General features: G+C 43.1%; 1 protein-coding gene across 1 annotated transcript in view; it reads left to right on the top strand.

The window, feature by feature from the left end:
• Positions 1 to 15,799, top strand: part of Camkmt (calmodulin-lysine N-methyltransferase) — a 386,510-nt gene that overhangs the window by 319,665 nt on the left and 51,046 nt on the right. Inside the window, exons 4-7 of the mRNA XM_038318157.1 lie at positions 2,846 to 2,906; positions 4,714 to 4,768; positions 5,831 to 5,894; positions 14,487 to 14,553. Of these exons, the coding sequence (XP_038174085.1) occupies positions 2,846 to 2,906; positions 4,714 to 4,768; positions 5,831 to 5,894; positions 14,487 to 14,553 (247 nt within the window). The remainder of the gene's footprint in view (positions 1 to 2,845; positions 2,907 to 4,713; positions 4,769 to 5,830; positions 5,895 to 14,486; positions 14,554 to 15,799) is intronic.

Here is a 15,799-nt window from a genome sequence, read left to right as displayed (position 1 = left end):
ACACATTCTCTCTTCTCTCTACTGTTCTCTCTGTGTTCCACACACATTCTCTCTTCTCTCTACTGCTCTCTCTGTGTCCACACACATTCTCTCTTCTCTCTACTGCTCTCTCTGTTTCCACACACATTCTCTCTTCTCTCTGCTGTTCTCTCTGTGTTCCACATACATTCTCTCTTCTCTCTACTGTTCTCTCTGTGTCCACACATATTCTCTCTTCTCTCTACTGTTCTCTGTGTTCCACACACATTCTCTCTTCTCTCTACTGTTCTCTGTGTTCCACACACATTCTCTCTTCTCTCTACTGTTCTCTCTGTGTTCCACACACATTCTCTCTTCTCTCTACTGCTCTCTCTGTGTTCCACACACATTCTGTCTTCTCTCTACTGCTCTCTCTGTGTTCCACACACATTCTCTCTTCTCTCTACTGCTCTCTCTGTGTTCCACATACATTCTCTCTTCTCTCTACTGTTCTCTCTGTGTTCCACACACATTCTCTCTTCTCTCTACTGTTCTCTGTTTCCACACACATTCTCTCTTCTCTCTACTGTTCTCTCTGTGTCCATACACATTCTCTCTTCTCTCTACTGTTCTCTCTGTGTTCCACACACATTCTCTCTTCTCTCTACTGCTCTCTCTGTTTTCACACACATTCTCTCTTCTCTCTACTGCTCTCTCTGTGTTCCACACACATTCTCTCTTCTCTCTACTGTTCTCTCTGTGTTCCACACACATTCTCTCTTCTCTCTACTGCTCTCTCTGTGTTCCACACACATTCTCTTCTCTCTACTGCTCTCTCTGTGTTCCACACACATTCTCTCTTCTCTCTACTGTTCTCTCTGTGTTCCACACACATTCTATCTTCTCTCTACTGTTCTCTCTGTGTCCACACATATTCTCCCTTCTCTCTGCTGTTCTCTGTGTCCACACACATTCTCTCTTCTCTCTACTGCTCTCTCTGTGTCCACATACATTCTCTCTTCTCTCTACTGCTCTCTCTGTTTCCACACACATTCTCTCTTCTCTCTGCTGTTCTCTCTGTGTTCCACACACATTCTCTCTTCTCTCTACTGTTCTCTCTGTGTTCCACACACATTCTCTCTTCTCTCTACTGATCCACCCTCCTTTGCAAGAGGCCAACAGCGACAGCCTGCTTTTCCTTTGTGCTTGTTATGAGCTAGGCACTGTTCTAAGCACACTGCATGCTTCACTCATTTGATCTCAGAGCCATTCTGTGTAGTTGCGGTTGTAATTCCATGCTTAGGCACAGAGATGAGGTAACCTATCCAAGCTATCTAGCACCATGGAGCTGGGACTGGAGCCCAAATGGTCTGGTGTCAGGTACCTGTAGTCCTCACTGCCACACTCTCCCACTTGTGTGCCTTCCCTCCAAATGTGTTTCCAAACACCTCTTGCTGCTTTTCTTTGTCCTTTCCCATCGTTTCCTCTCGACTGAAAATGCCGGGAGACTGGAGTAGTGGCATTCACCCTGTGGGGCTTTCCTGTAAGGTGCCTGCTGGAGCGACCTCTTCAACTTGTCATGAACTCATCCAGCCACTGGCTTTGGCTGCTCTCATTTCTTCACATCCTCTTCTCTGAAATGTTTACATTTCTTATGTTGAGGCCCATCTCAGGAGAAAAATCAGTTGTTTTCAATGTCTTTAACTTTATGCTGAGTGCTGAGATATGGCCGCTCTTTCCCAGGGCCATGGGCATCCTTAACCTCCCAGGAAGGAAACCCAGTGGGGGGATCCCCAATTGATGGCTAAGGCTGATTCCTTGGAGGAAGCCATAACTTTTATGAGGCTATAATTTATTCTAATCCTATCTAAGGTAATGTAAGCTCATTGTAAAAATTTTGGAAACACAAAAAAAGTATAGAGAAAATATTAAGAGCCCACATAATCTGACCATCCTATGACAACCACCTGTAACTATGACTTCCAACATATTTACCTGGGAAGCAATTCATATTCATTCTTGAACTTTGTCTTCTCAATAAATGTATAAGTGATGATCTTTGGAAATGCCTTTCCATAGAGTTTATTGTATAGGATTACTGTTGGATTTAAGGTATGCCAAAATTGCTGAGATTAATGTCTCAATTTTATGCTGCAGTTTGATGTTTTAATTAAAGAAATGAAGGAATTGTGGATTTTTTTTTTTTTTTTTGGTTTTTCGAGACAGGGTTTCCCTGTAATTTCTAGATGTGGATATTTTTGAGGCATTAATATGGAAAGGTGTAGAAAGCTGGGTGATGGTGGTACAAGGCTTTAATCTTGGCACTTGGGAGGCAGAGACAGGCAGAGAGATCTCTGAGTTCGAGGCAACCTGGTCTACAGAGCAAGTTCTAGGAGAGCCAGGGCTACAAAGAGAAACCCTGTCTCAAATACCCCGCCCCCCAATATAGAATGACCTCAGCAATTTTATTTGCCCCTTAAAGTGAGTTTTTTCCTATGCTTCCCTTGCTACAGGAACTACACATATAGCAAGCCTTCAACTTATGTGTCTTAGTTTTGCATAAATAAGAGCAAGATCCACTTGAACTACCATCAACATTTAACTTTTGATATCTGTAATGTTGGTTGTTCATAGTTTTTCTGTTTTATTGTGACTGAAGTTTAGCAACGTTTCTGGAGGCCATTTTGCTGTCTCTCTGGGGAGAGGTCATAATGTTGGCCATTACGAAAATAACAGCTAAGGAAAGTCATGATCTGGCGCAAGGCACAGAGCCACCATGTTAAGTTTGGTTTGAGTTGCAATGGCCTGTCCTGAGTCTTCATTTTTAAAAGCTAGTCTGGAAGAAAAAGCCTGTGTTATCCTCATATCTCTGCTCTTGTGTTTCCAGGCATCTGGCCAGCTGAGGAGGTTTTAGCTTACTACTGCCTCAAGCACAGAAATATATTCAGGTAAGAGCCACACTTAAAAGATATTTGTTTAGCCCATCATGGTTATTGAATCTGTGAATTAAAAAAAAATGGTCTACTCTACAGTCTTCAAGCTGTAAATTATGGAAAGGAAGGAAGAGAAAAGGCAAAGTTGCTGTGAACACGTGTTGCTTCTGAGGCGGATCTGCAGTGCCTTGGGGTGTGAGCTCTGCACAGCAAGCGTTTTGCTGTGTGTCAAAGGCTTTTGATTTCCACTCGAGGCATTTTATTTCTCTTTGATTTGGGGGAAACAAAGGGAAGGCGCAATCAATCCTTGCTGATTGTGAAGGTCAAAAAAAAAAAAGGGTCCCCACGATAAACACATTCTTTAACTTCTGCTGGAGCAGTCACTGGTGCATTTGACAGATGCCTCATGGCTATTACTTGAAGATGTTCTAGTTTTAAAGGTATTTCTTGTGTCCTTGACAATATGTATAATATAAATTACTATACAAAAAATCAATAACCTCAGCTGTTAATATGTGTTATGTATCAAACCATGATTTCCTGGGATTTAGGAAAGAGGGGAAAAGATTCTTTACTTAAAAATTCTGGAGCTCTTTGGTACAACCAGAAAGTACAAGGTGTTTTGTTTTCCCCATTTTAATTGTCCTTTTAGGAGCATCCTATATACACTTTCCTAGTAATCCATCATGTTTCAAAGCACACCATTGGTGGTCATGTGTGTTTTAACCAAATGTCCTTACGCGCTGGGGTTGATACCATGTAATTTTTGAAGCTCCGTGGGTCTATACTTACCAAGCAGTCTGTGATTGCTTTGAATAACTAAATATACATTCAGATATTTCCTAATTTGAATGTCCTCTTTCACACCCCCCCCCCCAATTTCATTTTGCTTTTTTCCCCCCTCTTGGGATAATCAACTTCTCAAACTAGGAGGAAGAAACAGCGTTAAGACCCTAAGCATATAACATCTAAAGAGGGCAGCCCTGGGTCAGGGCTACATGGCTGCCCTGAAGGCTGGCATTTCCTAATCTCATTACGCTTAAACTCCAGCCAGCAAGCAGAGGGCCAGGGCGAGAATGTCACACGTTGAGGGCTGATATTTAGGCCCAAAGGGGGAAGGTAAGTGTAGAATGGCGCACCCAGCCTTCACTCTGAGCCCAGCCCGGACTTCAGGTCCGCTGGCTTAACCCTGTGCTATGCCTGCCTTGCTTATTTGTTGCAGTTGTGCGGGGTCAGTTGTGATCTAAGGGTTAATTGCTAAATGCTCTTTGTGTAATTGTGCTTTATGGGGGTGGCTCAGCTTCCAAACTGTTTCAGCTTTCTTTCAAGAATTAAAAAAAAAAAAAAAAAAAAACCAGGATTGCATTTATTTGTGTGTTGTGTGTGACTCTAACGTAAGTTCACACACGCTCATATATATTCTTCGCTTACTTGTCTAACTGGTTTTGAAGGCGTGAATGTGGATTAACAATGTTATCCTTTCCTGACAATTATCTTTCGCTACTCTAGCTAGTTTAGTTCTAAAAGACAGCACCATTGACAAGGGGAGAAAGGGAACCTTCTCGGATTTTTCAGCTCAGCGGTGGTAACGTTGCAGTGAACACTAATGAAGGGACCCCCACTGGTTTGCCTGCTTTGTGACTTCTCTATTTCATAATTATTTTTAAAACGCAAAACGACATGAGGCAGCCCAGCCGCGTCTCCACAACTCCCCGGTTGTGTCGTCCTTACCGCAGATGGCGATTTGTTCCTGTAACATATATGTGGCTCTGACCATTTCATCTCATTTGTATGGGTTCTACCGTGTCTTTCTCTCTTTCAGGGACCTTGCTGTGTGTGAGCTCGGGGGTGGCATGACATGCTTGGCTGGGCTCATGGTAGGTCTTTTCTCAATTCCAATCCCATTCAGAGGGAGGAACAAAAGAAAAAATGTTCCAGGGCCTCCAACTGCTGGGTCAGAGAACCGTCAACAGCATCAGCTGCGGTCAAGCTGCCGGGTCTTGAGAGACCTTCTAGATTGACTTACTTTCGGATCATATTGATTTTATGGTTTCCTCGATGAGCAGAAACATTTTACCTCAGTGTAGTCAATATCGCTTGTTGTGACATTCCAGGCCTCGCGCACAGTCTTTCTTTGCCATAGCGAAAGCATTTTTTTTTTTTTCAGATTATAGTCCCATTTGCTAAGATACAGGAATAGCCTGGCGAATCACAGTTGGAGCACATGAGATAGCTGCTAATGTTTTGCCTGCATTATTACACCAACAAACATGATCCAGAGCGCTCAGTAATTAGATTCTTTTGAATTAGATTGGCCATTCAGGAACGTCGTTCCCCATTCTCTGGGTTCTGAGTCATGTATTCGGGAGATATTATGTAGCAGCACAGTGCATTAGACAAGTTTTTATGTCTCTACAAATAAAAGCATATTGTTACACTGATTGGCATTTGACAAACCTGTCGCTCTTATACAATGTGTCGAGGTTACAGCCCAATGTGCGAGCATGTCAAAGCTCACAAAAAAATTACCCTCACAAAGCCATCTGCCTGCAATGCAAAGTTATATGAAGGGCATCAGGCAGCCAGACAGAAGCAGGCTGAAAGGCAGAGTGACAGCCTTGTATGATGGCTCTACTAGATAAACAGGAGCCCACAAATGAAAGCCTCTCAGAATGCCATCATCCGCTGTCACAATGCAATTACCGAACAGAATGATAGCAAGATAGAGGCTCCCGCAAATGGAATGATAAAAGTATTGACTGATTTGATTGAATGATTAAAATAATGCAGACATAAAATGAAAAAAGATTGAAGATTGTTACAGAGGAATAGGTGAGGTAGCATGATACTGAAGGCTTGTCACTCCTGTCTTCACTTCCGCACAGACAAGCACATTTGCTCATTGTTTGCTCTACTCCTTCTTTTTTTTTTTTTTCCAGGTTGCTATTTCTGCAGATGTCAAAGAAGTTCTGTTAACTGATGGGAATGAAAAGGCCATCAGAAGTATCCTTATTCAGACAGAAAGCCGGTTTGTTGTGCTCATTGCCAACCACTTCCCCCCTCACCACCACCACCCCAGGCTGAGTAACAATTGATAGAAAGAAAGACAGCACGGGGCATTAAAAAAGAGCTCCCCATACGCATGATCAGTAATTAAGAAAAACTAGAAATATATGGACTCACTGCAGTTGACTGCATAGGTTTCCTTTTTTAGGGCTTACAGACACTTCTCACTGAAGGAGCCTGTTTTGTGTGCCTCCCGAGGCAATTCAAAATCTTATTTCATAATTTTGAGGCATTCTTGCTCTTTATTTTCAGTAAGGTCTTCCAGCACAAAACAGATTAAAATTGCTATTTACTTATTTGGTGTTGCCTGGAAATATTAATGTCTAGCTTCGAAGCCTGTGATATTGCACATGCCAGTCGTACTGTACCTATGCTAATTGCTAAGGAGTTGCCTATATTCCCCCACTGGAAGCAGCTATCGTTTCTTCATTATCTCCTTTTATTTAGGATTAAAATGCTATCTCTTTTTTTTCCTGCTATGCTATTACAGTTCAAACCCCATTATATTAGATTACGTTTTACTAATATGTACACAGAGTTCAGGAAATTGAACTGTACTCTAACTAAGGAAGCAAGCACAATTTATGGCTACTTTAGCAGCCTCGCTGATGTGCTCAGTGTAGTTAACAGCCGTTAGAAATTGAGAGGAAAAGTGGTGGAAGATCTGTTTGCTTTGGATTTTTTTTTTTTTTTTTTTTTGACATGGTGAGGAAGACAGGACCCTTATTTGAATTTTCAGTCCCTTCAAAGACTTGAAGTAGCTTTGAATTTTGTGGCATTTTACATAAAGCCTACTTTTGATTTCCTTCCCTCCTTCCTCTGCTCTGTAATTTTTTTTTTCGAAAATAAAATTCCCAGCAGCTCCATCAGCTGCTCACATAGAGGAAGGAGGACTGAGAAGCTTGCTCGCTAATATTGTTCTGCAGCTCTGCAGAGCCCCACCCAGCTAATTGCCTGACAGCTCTTTAAAAAAAAAAAATTCAGGAAGGGAAAACAGCCAATCACAATCCTTGCCTTTCACACCAGGGAAAAGAGATCACAAAAGGCGCTTCCTTTTTTTAAACGTAAGGTTCTAATCATGATCTTGAGACTGGCAAGTTTTTCTAAATATTCCCGAAGGCGACTGCCGCTGCAGCCACCTTTCTTCTCGTTTCTTCTGCGCCCGTATCATTTCTCTGTGCTCCTCCTTGTCAGGGAACACAGAGCGAGGGGAGCTCTCAGGTATACCAGCTCAGCCCACACGGTGTTTTTCTGAGTTTAGAAAGATGGGGATATTGAACAAGAGAGAGATGTTTTGGCTACAGAAACTTTCAGACTGGGCCCAGTACCCTCAGATCTTTCCCCCCTGAAGTCGCCAAGTGACTTTATTTAAAGGCACCAGAAATCAATTAGAACTTTTTTATCATCAAACTGTGGGGAGCATCCAGAATCAGTATGTAAATTTAATTGTACTAAAATTATGATTGAACTACATACGACAGAGTGTCCAAAGGAGGGAAGCGAGGCTAATGTCATTAATTATTATTGCACCTTCGCTTAAGCAGTAGAGATGCCATGCCAGCTCTTGAAATCAGAGAGGAAATCTCAGATTCTGCCATTCACTCTGCCGGCCTTTCAAAGAAATGATTGGTACAGCCCCCTCCCAAGAAAATGGATTTTTAACATTTGGTCCTCAGAGGCTTGGCCCTGTGAGTGCTTTATTGTGCTGGGTTTTACAATGGGTTTAATATAGCGGGGTGCCAAAGGGCAGGAGGGAGAACCTTACAATGCAGATGAAGTAGGTCCTTTCAGGATGCAGCCCAAACTGGCCATGCATTTTATTTCATCTCTTAGAACCTTCCTGATAGGGTTCGGTTTTTATGATGGCTCGTTCCATGTTTGTGTGCCTTTTTCTGTTGTAAGTAGATCTAATTTATTTTAATTAAGAGAAAAAAGCATGCAAAAGCCTTAAAATTGGCAATGTGGTTTCCTGCTTTTAATACTAATGTTGTTCTTGATTTGCAAACAGCTCACAATAGGCAGGCCTTGTCATCTGTTTTGCTGAGTGAGGTTAATATGAGTGAGTCCCCTCCCCGTTTGTGTGCCCCCTCTGTAAGAACAACTCATTCACCAAATCGCATACTGCCGATGCATAGAGATCAAACAACTCATTTAGAAATCACTGTTTATGTCTTTCCCTTAAAATTTTAGGAAGCCCAAATTATACAGCAGTTACCCAAAAATTACTTTCTAAAAAGGAAAGGTGGATGCCAATAGCAACAACAACGACAAAAAAAGTGTGTGTGGGGAAACATTGCCAGAAGCCAACAAATCTCTAAGCAAAGCTGCTAATTATTCTTAATGGGCAAGATGAGCACATTAAGAAACAAATGAACACACCAGAGAAATGATAAAAATTGACCTGGCAGCCACTCATCGCCTGGGTATTCGTCTCATCATTTTAAAATTGTTTTGTTCTTAGCTTCTGAATGGAATGAATCCAACCAGTTTTAAATTTACTAGTCTCTTTAAGCTTCTGCCATTCTGATTTTTATTATTTTTTTTATTTTTTAGGAAAAATAGCATGTTTTGTTATTTTATTTCAGCTGGCTTTATTTTTAATATGTGAGACAACAGAGAGATGAGGTCTGGACCTATAGATCACAGAAGCATGTTAGCCAATTGTGTGGCCATTTATCTTTCTGCGGTGTACCCAGCGTCGGCTGTGTCTGACCCTGGGAAGCTAGCCGTGGATCTGAGGTTCACTGCAAAGAGGTTTATCTAAAAAGAAAATAAGACGGGCTAAAATGAACTTTATATCTTGAACATTTTCTCAGACTCACGAGTAGGTTTCCTTGAAGTTTTTCTTAGTCCTTAAGGTACTGACTTTAATCCAGAAATCCCCATCCTGAAAACCATCCTTCCCTAAAGATACCATTTCTTCTGTGCCCCACAAGAATATAAAGAATAAGAAGAAAATGGGATCATCTGGTCTACCCAGTTCTCAATTTTGTTATTATTATTATTATTATTATTTTGTAAATGGGTGTTTGACCTGCATGCATGTCTGGCCCCATGTGCATAGCTGGTGCCCACAGAGGCCAGAAGAGGGCGCCAAATCCCCTTGGACTGGAGTCCCAGATGGTTATAGGCCACTATGTGGTGCTGGCGATCAAAGTAAGCAGCCAGTGCTCTTAATCACTGAGCCATCTCTCCAACCCCTCAAATTTATTTTAAAATAGTATACAAAAATGTCCCTTGGCATTTCCCTTTTAGTGCAATAAGGAAAGAAACCCCTAAATATTCATATATAGTAACTACGTAGGTGTATAGCTGGTGAAGACAATGGGAGAAGAAGAGGGGAGGAAAATGGCAGGCTAAATTCTGGTTGCTGCAAAGCCCTCTGCAAGCCATGTTTAATAGAGGTAGAACTGGGGTATAGGGTACTTGTCTATAATTTTAGCACTTGGGAGCTGGAAGCAAGAGGGTGAGGAGTTCAAGGCCAGCCTGGGTGATGTGCAGCCCTGACTCAAAGCAAAAAAGCAAGGAAGGAAGGAGGGAAGGCAGATAGTTGGAAAAGAAAAATAAAACAACCTGGTTGGTCATGACCACTGACTGATCCACCTCAAACACCCAACCTTGGCCCATCTCTTGTCAGCATCTCTAGTGTTATCTTCAGAATCTTCCTGTGCTTGGAGCAGTGTTCTGTGTTCTTATCCCCGTGGTTTGTGTGCATAGACTCAACTTAGGGCTTAGGAGTCCCCAAAGCCAGGGAAATCCCATGACTCTTTACAGGAGATGCCCAGGTTTGCCATTTTTAAAATAGAATCCCTGACTTGTGTAGTTAATGAGTAGAGAGCATCGTGGGTGTGGTGCAGCCTGTGCTGGGGGTGGCAGAGAACTTGCAAATCCCAGGCCATCATCCTGTGATGCCAGCCTTCCATCTTCTGTGTGGCCCACGTGAGCCCTATGCACCTCACTGTGCAGCGGTCAGATGGCATCTCCCTTCTCCTCCCCGGGGCCCTCCAGCATGGGAGGCAATCACTCCAGCCTTAAGCCACAGCCTAGCCTTTCAAATGGTGAGTAAGACAGTAAGTCCCCACCCACTAGGGACACAGCTTTTGCCATGTTGAGAACTTGGTGCCACATATAAAGGGTGCAGGGCAAAAGTTGGTTGATGCCTCCACTTCTTTCAGATCTAAGGTAAATAGTCACATAATTAACTCTGAGCCTCCGGAGGAGAGACTCAGCGTGAAGTTAAAATAGGTGCAACCATTAGCCTTTTTATTCCACCAAATGTTTTGGGTTGGATTATTCAAAAAATGATAAATTTGGCATGCATTATGCACCCACTATGTCTTGAACCTGTCCTATGGGAGACCCCATAAGCCTATGAAATAGATTCACTAAAATTATATCTATAAATAGATAAATTTTCTATCTATGTATCATTTATATAGATATATAGGTATATATCTATATATACCATTTATATAGAAATATATTTCATATCTCTAGATATCATTTATGATATCTATAAAATAGATAGCACTGTTCCTAGTTAGTTTTGGAGCTCAGAGACTTTGGACCCATGGTCACACAGCAGTAAGTTTCAAAACCAGCATAAGAAGCCAGCTTCCTTCTTATTGCCCGGCCTGTCGCCAGCCCTCTAAATGCCTCTGGTTCACCCCAGATGAGAATACTTGGGCGCGTTGTTGTCTTGTATTTCCTCAGACCCTGATGATGAAAAAAAAGGCCTGTCATGCATAAAAGTAACAAGCGGCAAGGCGTCATTGCTAGCAGACTTGGTGGCTTCTGGGTGTCGACTCTCAATTTGTCGGAGTAGATTTAAGAGTAGTGCAGAGCCAGGTGGAGGTGGCGCACACCTTTAATCCCTGCACTCGGAAGACAGAGGCAGGTGGAGGTGGCGCACACCTTTAATCCCTGCACTCGGAAGACAGAGGCAGGTGGAGGTGGCGCACACCTTTAATCCCTGCACTCGGAAGACAGAGGCAGGTGGAGGTGGCGCACACCTTTAATCCCTGCACTCGGAAGACAGAGGCAGGTGGAGGTGGCGCACACCTTTAATCCCTGCACTCGGAAGACAGAGGCAGGTGGAGGTGGCGCACACCTTTAATCCCTGCACTCGGAAGACAGAGGCAGGCGGATCTTTGAGTCTGATCAGCCTGGTCGATGGAGCAAGTTCTAGGACAGCTAGGACTACACGAGAAACCCTGTCTCAAAAAACAACACAGAACAAAAAAAAAGGAGTATGTTGCCTTAAATCAGAAAAAAAATGCCCTTTTGAACATTTAAAAAGTCATTTAGATCAAAATGAATGTGATTTATGTTGGGCTGGAGAGATGACAGAGAGGCTAAGAGCACTGGCTGTTCTTCCAGAGGACGAGCAGTTCCCAGCACCCACATGGCAGCTCGCAACTGCCTGTAACTTCAGGTCCAGTGACTCTGGCACCTTCTCACTGACAATGTGTATGCCAATGCACAAAAAAATAAAATCTTAAAAAGAAAGAAAAATAGTTTAAAAATAGGATTTATGTTATAATCTTAGTGTTCTTCCCTCCCTTTTAATTCCCCAATGAAATCAAAGATAATATAAACCAAAAGACAAAGCCTCATGAGTCACAATTTTTTAAATATTTTTTGGTTCAAAGAACAATACTGGGCCGCAAAGGTGTCTCAGTAGTTAGGAGTGTCTACTGCTTTTCCAGAGGACTCCAGATTGGTTCCTAGCTCCAGGGGTGATTCAACCCCTCTGGTCTTTGCAGGACACACATCCACACACATCCACATGCCCGCACACAGAAACACATGCATACATAATTTAAAATGAAATTCTTTTCTACAGAACAATACTGGGCTGGACAGATAGCTTATGGGTGATCTTCAGAGGACCTGGAATCAGTTCCTGGCACCCACATGATGGCTCCCCGCTGTCTGTAACTCCAGTCTCAGGAGATCTGATGCCCTCTTTTGGTCTCCAAAGACATTAGGCACACATACATACATGTAGGCAAAACACCCATACACATAAAATAAATAATTTATAAGATAATAAGCTGATTCCAAATGTATATACAATTGATAAATGCAATTACCGATTACACAGTGACACTAGTGTTTTATATACCTATAATATATGCAGTTAACTTAAAGGACTTTTGTTCGTATTGCATATGAGTATATATTTTAAAAATAAAAATGAACTGATAATTGAAATGAAGCATCACTCCTGGCATTTCAGGGGCATTCAAGAAAGACACTAGATGTAGAAATCTGGCTCCCGTTGAGCCACAAGCAGTTGCCGTGACAAGGGGCCTAAGACAGCTACCCGGGTCCCATCACATCCAGAAACCACAGGAAGGCTTCCCTGGCAGCCAGCCCCTCCCAATGAGACCTTCTGGAAAGTGGATGCAGATCACAGAGCACAATTGGGTCTGTTGTGTTGAACATTATCCTGGTCATATTGACTCAGTTTGATTGGATTTCCTTTATTACCCTGAGGTGACACAGGGAGATGATAAAATCTATTATTGGACACAGTGCCATCCAGAAAGACCATCAAAATCTGACCTATGGGGGGAGGAAGGGAGAATATCAGAGTTTATCTCTTAAGGTAATGTTTTAACACAGCACTGCCGTCTTTGCTCTTGTGATTCTCTTGATATATTTTTAAAAGCCCTTCAAAACCTCAAAATATATTTCCTGCCCTGTTCTAAAAATAAAGCAGCCTAAATACCACTGTGAAATTTTCCTTTAAGAAAAATAACTTCTGGAACTTAAATAACCACGCTTGCCCCAGCCTGACCACCCAGGGTCACAGGTTTCTCAATTGTATAAAGTATATAGTGGTAAGATGTTTACTAAAAATTATTAATAGGTTTTCCGAGTTATATAATTTAGCTTCCCTGAGACTATTTTATAAAAAAGTATTACCTCCACTAACAAAATAATATGTTTTGCTGGATAGATTAGCCATGCACTCAGGGGACGCTACAGGTGTGCCGGCACAGCATGGCAGGCAGTTGGGTGCCATGGAAACGCAGAGTAGGGTGTGGCTAGGGGAGGGAACTTAATAAAAAACAGTTGTCAGTTGATTCTACTAATTTTGTGCTCCTCAGAAGGAAGATGTCAGGCGTCCTTTCCTGCAAGCTATTTCATCTAGAACGCTCCTGAAATAGACAGAAACTGTAGGCCGATGTGTCATTTTAGTTAATCAAAACAAGTAGGCAAATTAGTCTCCTTTATTTTTTTAATGAATGTAATTTAACGGTATTTAATTTGCATACAGGAAAGTTCACCCAGGGGAAAAAAAAGTCTGCATTATGGCACTTTTGTAAACCTCCACAAAGCCCATCATTAGGAGACCTAATTGATTTTTCCTCCCTATCACACAGTACCTGCTTATTCACTCAGAGAAGAATGGGTGTGCCTGGTGGTTCAAGCAGAGATTTGGGTTTAAGAATCCTGCGGTTCTGTTCTGGCAGGGAGATCTTGGCCAGCGTTTGCTTTGAACATTCAGGAAATCTGTTTTTCCGAGCAATAGGGGACATCGCTGTCTGCCTGGTGTCCTCCCCACGGGCCCAATTTCGTTCAGCTTGCAGCCTTCACTAGAATTCTTTTAGTTCTTGTTTATTTAAACTTGCCTTCCTCCAGAAGAGGGTTTGCGAGGCGTCTTAGAGGAAATGTGTCAGGTCAAATACATGAGAAGGTGGGGGTATTCAGAAGTTAGGAAACCAGGGGAAGCCAGGGATAGAGGTCAGTACAGAAAATAAGTCTGCAGGAATATCTGGATGTCAGAGTTAGTATATTCAGAAGGCTTTGTCTGTCCAGGGCAAAAAGAGAAATAGCAGCGCTCACAAACACCCATGCTGCCCATTGTAGATCTGAAGCCCAGCTTTTCCTGATGTTGAACCAGATGTGATTTTCCCAAGGGTCTTTGGATGTCAAGCAAAGTTTCTCTAATATAAACGTGGCTCTTCTGCATGAGTCTTCTTCGCCAGCACATGGCCAGAGGCCAAAGTAGTTCTTCAAGGAACCCTTCACTAGGATGGCTTTCTTCACGGGTGCTGCATTTTCTCCCAAAGATGCTCCAAGTTTTTCTCCACCTCTCTTTTCCTCCTTCCAACACTGCCCCTGCTGCTCGTCTCCCCTCCCCTACAGGTGGTCAGGGGATTAGAACCACTTCAATTTGGAAAGCCAAGGCTCTCCTCACTGACATCTGTCGTTGGACGCCTGATTGACCCGGGGAAGTGGCGTAGCAGCTCATGTTTCCCAGCTGTGCCCTCCAGCTTATACCCTCTGGGTCCTGCCATGATGCTACCTAGATGCTCCTTCCATCTAGGCAGTAACATTGTAAGCTGGAGTATGAAAAGATCTTGCCAGTGGTAAGTTGGCATTTCACGGCACGGCATCGACCGCTCCCTTCTGTTTTCAGCGTTGATCCCATTGTGGTAAGGAGCCAGGGTGCTTCAGGTTCTTTCCCAGTCAGTTGATGGCCGCTGCGAAAGTTTTCTTAACTGCGCCCTGTAGATGTGGACAGCATCATCACAAGCAACCGGAAGACGGGCGTGTTTAAGGCTCAGAAAGTGTCAAGCCGGTAAGATATCCTTCCGCCTCCTGTCTGATTTGAAGCATCTCAGCTGAAACTGCTTTCTTGATGCTAGGGATTAATACAGTAACGATGGATAATGTTAGCTGAGCACTTACTGTGTGTCAGGCACCATTCTGAGCACTGCCCGTGTGTCCCGTGGCACTCCCCTCAGGCAGGCAGACACTTCATTCAATAACTGAGAACACCAAAACTACATATAGTATAGAACACTCGAATAACGTAGTATTCGCTGAGTTAGGGCCACCGCGTGGCTCGGGAGAGGTTTGTCCTGTTTTGTTTTCATCTAATTTTTTTTATGTGCATTGGTGTTTTACCTGAACGTATGTCTGTGTGAGGGTGTCAGATCCCCTGGAACTGGAGTCTCAAACAGGTGTGAGCTGCCATGTGGGGTACTGGGAACTGAACCCGGGTCCTCTGGAAGAGCAGTCAGTGCTCCTAACCACTGAGCCACCTCTCCGGCCCACTTTCTGGCTAAGATTATGCAGAGTGGAGGTTGAGAAAAGCCCAGCTTGAGGCCTTCTTCAGTGCCTTGATTCCAGTGACCCTCTGCATGGACAGTCTTGCACCCCTAGAGGATTCTGGCAGTCCCTGGGAACTTTTGTTTTAAATAATTATTTTTGTCATGACTTGGGGGTCAGAGTGGACAATATTGCTACTGGTTTCTACTGGTCCTGATGTTTCATGGTGGAGATCACTCATAGTCAGCTTTCAAAACACAGAAGCATCTGGCCCAGGCCATCAATAGGGCTGCACCTAAGATACCTTGCTCTATTGATGGTTTTAACAGTCCAGGGGTCCTGTCCCTTTTGATTCTGTCCATTCTTATCCAGAGTAGGAGAACTGCTTCCCCAGGCCGAACCACTGCATGTTGTGTGATGCCCCACCCTGTGGCCTGCTGACCTAGAAGGAGAATGCCATCCATTAGTTTGCACGGAATGGCTGTATCTGTCTCGCTTTGTGTATTTAACTACAGATTTCGTTCCAGTAACAGTTCCATTTGGAGTTATTTCATCTTTCACTATTCCTTTGGCATCCTTTAGTGTTTTAGGCTTTCTCTATATCGAGGACACTTGCCTACCCTGACTGTGTAGTTTGAGAAAAACAGCTGAATGAACAGACACAATGGATAACAAAAACCAAAGTGCTGCTGGGCACGATGGCGTATATCTGTGATCTGAGCACTCGGGAGGGAGACTTAGCCAAGCCCCTATGGTTCACACAGGCATCTCTT

Source organism: Arvicola amphibius, chromosome 2 (genome assembly GCF_903992535.2).
Source record: "Arvicola amphibius chromosome 2, mArvAmp1.2, whole genome shotgun sequence".
Classification (NCBI taxonomy): domain Eukaryota; kingdom Metazoa; phylum Chordata; class Mammalia; order Rodentia; family Cricetidae; genus Arvicola; species Arvicola amphibius.
The sequence above is the reverse complement of the archived record's forward strand: the minus strand, read 5'-3'. Positions and strand labels throughout refer to the sequence as shown.